Consider the following 6,518-nt stretch of genomic DNA (forward strand, 5'->3'; position numbering starts at 1 on the left):
GCCACGGGAACCGACCGTTCGACACTTTCCGGGATTGGTGGTTAGCGTAAACGGACCGCACAACGCGAATAAACTTCGGAAACTTGCGCAAAACACACGTAAAATCGCAAAAAATATCAGCGCTATCGCAAACGTAAACAATCGTCGTAGATGTAGACACGGAGATAAAAAAACAAACGCAAAAAGAAAAAAAGAAAAAAAAAAGAAAAAAAATTACAAACGCAGTTTCGCGCTATTGAACTGTTAGTATGGCCTACAGAAAAGATGCATTTGGCATGCTATTGACAAATTATCACAAAAGTGTTCCGAATATGTGGGATGACTGTATGTTGTATCACGGCTTTTTGGATAAACATTGTTTTAAAATGTCCTAAAATAAGGTTTAAACAAATAAATCAACCAATAGTAATACGCCAATTCTTCCCATCTACAGATCCGGAGGTTCCGTACAGTTCCGTGTCCAACATAACATGGCGGCAGGGTCGGCAGCTGCTGCGCCAGTATCTGCAGGAGATCGGCTACACCGAAACAATCATTGACATCCGCTCGAACCGGGTCCGCTCGTTACTGGGTCTGAACAACAACTGCGAGCAGGAGAATGAGAACGTGAGCCCGAACATCAACGGCGGTAGCGAAACCAACAAGCGTGCTAGCGAGTCACAAGGTGGTCTGTGGCCGGCCGCAATCGCGAATAGATTTTGTAATTCTTCTTCATTTCCCCTCTCGCTTTTTCAGGACGCCGAACACCGGCCAAAAAGTCCCAGCCCTCGTCGATGACGGAAGCGATGATCCTGGACTCGGAGGCGGCCGTCATCGCCAACTTTGAGTTTCTGGCCCAGGCCGACTCGGAGATGTCCGAGGACGACATGGACGACATGTCGGACGAAATCGGCGACAGCGACGACACGACGGACATGAAGACGACAAAGCGAAAAGCCAAAGGAGGTAGTGTCACCATGAATGACGGTAAGATACTTGGAGCAGGCGCATTTGGCGATACGGAACTAATCTGGCTTCTTTCTCTCCCGTAGATGACGTTGATGCAGAAGCTGACGAGGTCATCAACGAGCTGAATCTGCTGACAGAAGGTGAGGACAACAGTTTGTCAGAAAACAGAAAATCGGACGGAGGGGATATATTCGTTGGTGAGTTCTTCTGTTGTTGATGTTCTGCCTTGTTCTGCTTTGTTTGGTGTTCCGTCCCTTCCGTCCGTACGTCCGACCGATCGTGTCCATGTTCGGTTGTGTTCCCATCCGTCGTTTTTGAGTGATTTTGACAGCTGGGGGTCATTCCATCTCAAATCGAATCGAACCCTTCAGAAAAAAAAGATCCGACTGCTTTCAGATCGAGGTGATACTTGTCCAAAAAGGTTATGTTGGTCAATGATGACAAAGACGTTGTTTTTTTATTCAACATTGTTTGTTTGATATTCACTCAAATCTGACAGATATCCCATTTACTCATTTCTGAGTAGGTTCGGTTTTGACGAAGACATATGGTACGTTCGTTTGAGGGCTAGTTCCAAACTGAGTGCCGCACTCAGAGCTGTCAAAGTGTTTCTTTGAAGAAACTCGCGCTAGTTCCGCACGAGTTTCGCCGCCATCTTGGAACTGAAACTCTAGTGCCGCACTCGATATTTTTTCAGTTTCATGCGAGTTCCATGCACACTGACTAATGACGTTCGATTGAACCATAACTGGCACCGACGAGTGCGGCACTCAGTGCCGCACCGGTTCTTCAAACGAACGTACCAATAATGAATTTGCGGGTACATTTTGACACTTTCTGGATTATAACATATTCTAAAAATACTCTTAATAAGCTACCTTTCCATCAAAAATGGCTTATGTGCCTTAAAGTGTCCTAAATGCATTTAAATAGTCATCAAAAATAAAATAAATTAAAATGCTCGGAAATCTATGACCGTAAACCTTCGGACGAATGATTCACCCGACATTTTGTATACCGAGCTCGAAAACCAGCTAAATTGTCACGAAATCTTGCTATAACTCATCACATATAGGGGAAATATGCCCATTTTAATCACTCTAAGCCGTTCGACCAATTCTCATCACTTTTGCCGTTTTCCGCTATAAAATCAACATTTTCAGATGTATCAACAATGGAGAGTTGCTTGCTCACTTTTGTTTGAGCTATTTATTGCTTTGGAACCGTCAAAAACACTTTATGAAAGCTGTAATTCATGATCAAAGTGCTGATAGGCCGATAATAGAAATAGGCTGAGAAAGGGTATAGTTCCCCTAGCTCCTATCAATTTGGCGTCTTCAACAAAGTTGTTTGTTTCGATATAACTGACAATTGTAATCGTCTAAAATCAAAGTTCAACATAGTTTTAGTCAAAAAACTGTTCTTAGACAGGGATTTATGAAAAAGGGTCCAAAACTGGTATTCAACGCAAAGATAGAGCTTTGACGTCTTCGACAAAGTTTGTGGAAATTTTCTGCCCTACAACCTTGCCGAAGACGCCAAAGCTCTCTCTCTCTCTTAACTGTCAAAAGTTACAAACTCCATAGCCTGCTGTGATGAGTATTTTGTGAAACAAATTTCACCAAAAGTAGGCAATGACAACGCTGAACAAAGTTGTAGAACATGTCAAAGCACGAAAATGCTTACTTTTTGCTCTAATCCAGCGATTCTCAACGGGGGTACCGGGCCTACTTGATTTACATGGCAGGGGGTACCAGCCTAGAAGAAGGTTGAGAATCGCTGCTCTAATCAATTAAGTTCGTCAAAAAAGCCTTTTGAACCATGGGTTGGAAGTTTTACTTGTTTTATGTGACTTTACCAATATTTTTAAAAATGTCATTTTTTAGGGGTCAACTTTGGCTGTGTTTTTTCTAACATTTCCTATATTTTCAGTAAAAAAGAAGTATGCAGTAATTTTTCTAGTGGCCCAGACTATGCCTCTACGCATTTTTTTTTTTACAATTTCAATGATAATGGTGCCAAGCCAAAAAATAGTGACATGAAAAAATTAGAAGGGCAAAATGTAATGATAGGAGGTGGTAGAATAGGCCAAATACTACCAAAAATAAACATAAACTAAACAAGATAAATGGAAATTAAAATACTAAAAATGAAACAAGAAAAACATAAAACAAGAGAAGTAATGTTTTTCGCGGGATAAATAAAAAAATCGGAAAAAACGGGCAGTAGAGCGTTAAGCCTCTGAAAGGCATTATTTCCGATCGGCTATTTAGCGGCCATGTTTGTTTTAGAAAAACATTCAAATCTTGTGTTTCGATCAAAAAATAGTTTTCTTTATGTTGTTTGTAGAAGTCTTTACTTATAGTAATTATTTTTTCATTTCAATTTACTACTTCTGGAACCTAAATTCAGACCCATCATTGACAGTCATTGCCCCGAAAGTGAAAGACACCAAAACACCTTAAAATGATTTGAAGTTTAATGACAGTTGTCGATAGCCTCAGCAACTCTCTGAGAAATGCAACGCCCTGATCAGTCTGGTAGTTGAACAAAATCGGACTGACGAAGGGCGTTAAATTTCTCAGCGGAAACTTTCCCCTCAATCGCCAGGCCTACTACGTAATGTTAAACGCAAAGACGATTCGTTGGAACAATCAATTTTGAGTATTAATTTGAAGACACAAAATTTAACTGAAGAATTGAAGACTTTTGGATTGTTAGTCCAACTGCCTACCAGCGACTCAACCGAGACAGGAGACTCAGGGAGACGACTTCTACTCCTGGACTAAGCTAGCGACCTAACACCTCTAGGTTAGATCGGGGCCAACATTTACTTCCCCATCCGACGGAAGGCGTGATCAGACAAAATTTCTAAATCAATTAATATAGGACGAAAACCACGTGATCGCCAAAGTGCCTTTTTGAACAAGTATCGCCACAATCTGAGGAGAGAGGGATCTCGAGTGATGGAATGACCCTGTGGGAAAAAAGTGCCTTTTCTGACGGGTTTTGCTGACCACTTTTAGGTTACAACAAACCCGCCATACCGCGTCATCCCACGATACCGGGTATCAACAACGACGAGGAGGTCGATTCTTCGCTCGGGCTGGGCGAACTAGCGCAGCTGACCGTGAACAATGAGGCGGAATCGACGTACGAGGTGTCTAACGCGAAGGAACCGTACCGCAAGACCTGGAACGCCAAATACACGCTGCGGTCGCACTTTGACGGTGTCCGGGCGTTGGCGTTCCACCCGCAGGAACCAGTGCTGATAACTGCCTCGGAGGACCACACCCTGAAGCTGTGGAACTTGCAGAAAACCGTGCCAGCCAAGAAGTCCGCTAGTCTCGACGTGGAGCCTCTCTACACGTTCCGTTCGCATAATGGACCGGTGCTGTGTCTGGCCATGTCCGCGACCGGTGAGCAGTGCTACTCGGGTGGCCTGGACGGGGCCATCAACTGCTGGAATCTGCCCAACTCCAACATTGACCCGTACGACAGCTACGACCCAGAGGTGATGAAATGTACGCTGGACGGACACACCAACGCCGTCTGGGGCCTGGCCGTCAACCACACGAAAAACAGTCTCGTGTCCTGTTCGGCGGACGGCACCGTCAAACTGTGGACCCCGTCCGGGAAGATTCCACAGCTGAACACGACGTTCACTTCGGAAACGGAAGGTGTTCCGACGTCGGTAGACTTTGTACGGGACCAGTCGGACAGAATCGTGGTCGCGTACAGCAGTACGCACTGCATCATCTACGACACGGAAACTGGCCGCCAGGTGGTCAAGCTGGAGGCCAGCCAGGAGATGACCGGCAACGTCGGCAAACACATCAACAAGGTCGTCAGCCATCCGACGCTCCCGATCACGATTACGGCCCACGAGGATCGACACATCCGGTTCTGGGACAACACGACCGGTTCGCTGATCCACTCGATGGTGGCCCATCTGGACGCGGTCACCAGTCTGGCGGTGGATGCCCACGGACTGTACCTGCTGTCCGGATCGCACGACTGCTCCATCCGGCTGTGGCACATGGACAACAAGACGTGCGTGCAGGAAATCACCGCGCATCGTAAAAAGTTTGACGAAAGTATATTGGACGTTGCATTTCATCCCTCGAAGCCGTACATCGCTAGTGCCGGTGCCGATGCAATAGCTAAAGTGTTCGTTTAATGTGTGAAAAAGAAAACCAATTGAAAAAATGATGAACAGAAAAAACACACACACACATTACACGGTAACCGGTGAAAGAGCATGAAAGTAGTTGTTTTTAATTATCACGAACATTCTAGTTACAAAATATTACAAAATAAAAAAAAGCAAGCAAAAAAAGTAAAGCCAGCAGCAGCCGACTAAGTAATATATGCATGATAATTTCTACATACAATGCAAACAGAGAGAGAGAGAGAGCAAACTCACACTTACACGAATCACAAACACGCGCGCGAGAAACAAGTATTTGGGAGGGAATCATGCTTGAGGAAAAAAAAAGAGAGCAGCTCCAGTAGAAAACGTGAAAATGCAATTGAGAGTTTCGAGAGAAAAGCAAATACAAAACATCCAACTAGATTTTATTTTATGACAATTGATCGCAGCAACCGGAGAAGGAAAATGCAAAATTTTACCGCCAAGCGTGTCGTCATCTCGATCTTTTATCAGTTGACGCAACAAGATTATCTCAAAACACTCATACTTACACACGTACACACACATTCACCCTCTGGCAAGAAGAAGAAGAAGGTAAAAACAAGCAAGCAAGCAAGTAAACGGGAAGAAATTATTGATAAGCAAAAAGAGATGTAAAGAAGGAAAACAAAAAACAAAACCAACACAGTGTTGAAACAAGTATAGAGGACTCATTCATGGATTTCAACGTGAGTTTTAGATCTTAGGTGTAGAAAGTGATAAGAAACGATATAATGAGAACAAACAAACAACAAAAAAACACAAGAGAAGGAGATGCAAAAAAAGAAGGTAAAAAACATATGTTTAACTATGTAGACTCGTCAAATACAAAAGAAACAAAAGAAGAAGAAAAATCATACAAGATTAGGACAACCGCGGCAGGCAGGCAGAAGTGCAAGACTAAACGTCGATCCGCCCCTCTGTGCGCGCAGAATCCGCCCTGGCCTGCCTCCGCCACTCCCCCTCCCGATGAAAGAAGAAAACAAAATAATAAAATGTATTTATTTTACTCATATATTCGTAATACGTTGTTAATTAATGATTTGATTTATTACAAATAAACCTGTAGATTAATCACGCCTTTTTCGTTTTATTTTCAGTTCATTTTCACTTCCTTGAGTTCGATTTTTTAGTTGTTTTTTTTTTTAATTCGTTTTCCACCCCCGAGATTCAATCTACTAGAAGGTGAAACAACGCTGGTCGTTGTTGAAGCAAATAGGTGTGTGCTGTAGGCAGCAAAACAAAATCTAGCATTTGTACTAGCTACTAGGGTAGGGGAACGAGAATTGGGCACATTTGCTGTGTTTGAATTGTCGCTTGCAGAGATTTGTTATTTTATTCCACTGTCTGATTTTTTTAATTTTTGAGTTTAATTTCA

At 43.2% G+C, this 6,518-nt stretch overlaps 1 protein-coding gene across 7 annotated transcripts in view; it reads left to right on the forward strand.

Annotated features, from left to right (window-relative positions):
• LOC6034105 (striatin-3) overlaps positions 1 to 5,973 on the forward strand; it is an 83,728-nt gene extending 77,755 nt beyond the window's left edge. For 5 of the 7 annotated variants that reach the window (XM_038257333.1, XM_038257334.1, XM_038257332.1 and 2 more), the window contains exons 4-7: positions 434 to 667; positions 736 to 966; positions 1,032 to 1,145; positions 3,975 to 5,973. In XM_038257333.1, coding sequence (XP_038113261.1) covers positions 434 to 667; positions 736 to 966; positions 1,032 to 1,145; positions 3,975 to 5,128 — 1,733 coding nt within the window. In that variant the 3' untranslated portion in view covers positions 5,129 to 5,973. The remainder of the gene's footprint in view (positions 1 to 433; positions 668 to 735; positions 967 to 1,031; positions 1,146 to 3,974) is intronic. The other 2 variants (XM_038257339.1, XM_038257338.1) reach the window with 2 other exon arrangements.
• The last annotated feature ends 545 nt before the right edge of the window (positions 5,974 to 6,518 follow it).

This window comes from Culex quinquefasciatus, chromosome 2 (genome assembly GCF_015732765.1).
Source record: "Culex quinquefasciatus strain JHB chromosome 2, VPISU_Cqui_1.0_pri_paternal, whole genome shotgun sequence".
NCBI classification, from domain to species: domain Eukaryota; kingdom Metazoa; phylum Arthropoda; class Insecta; order Diptera; family Culicidae; genus Culex; species Culex quinquefasciatus.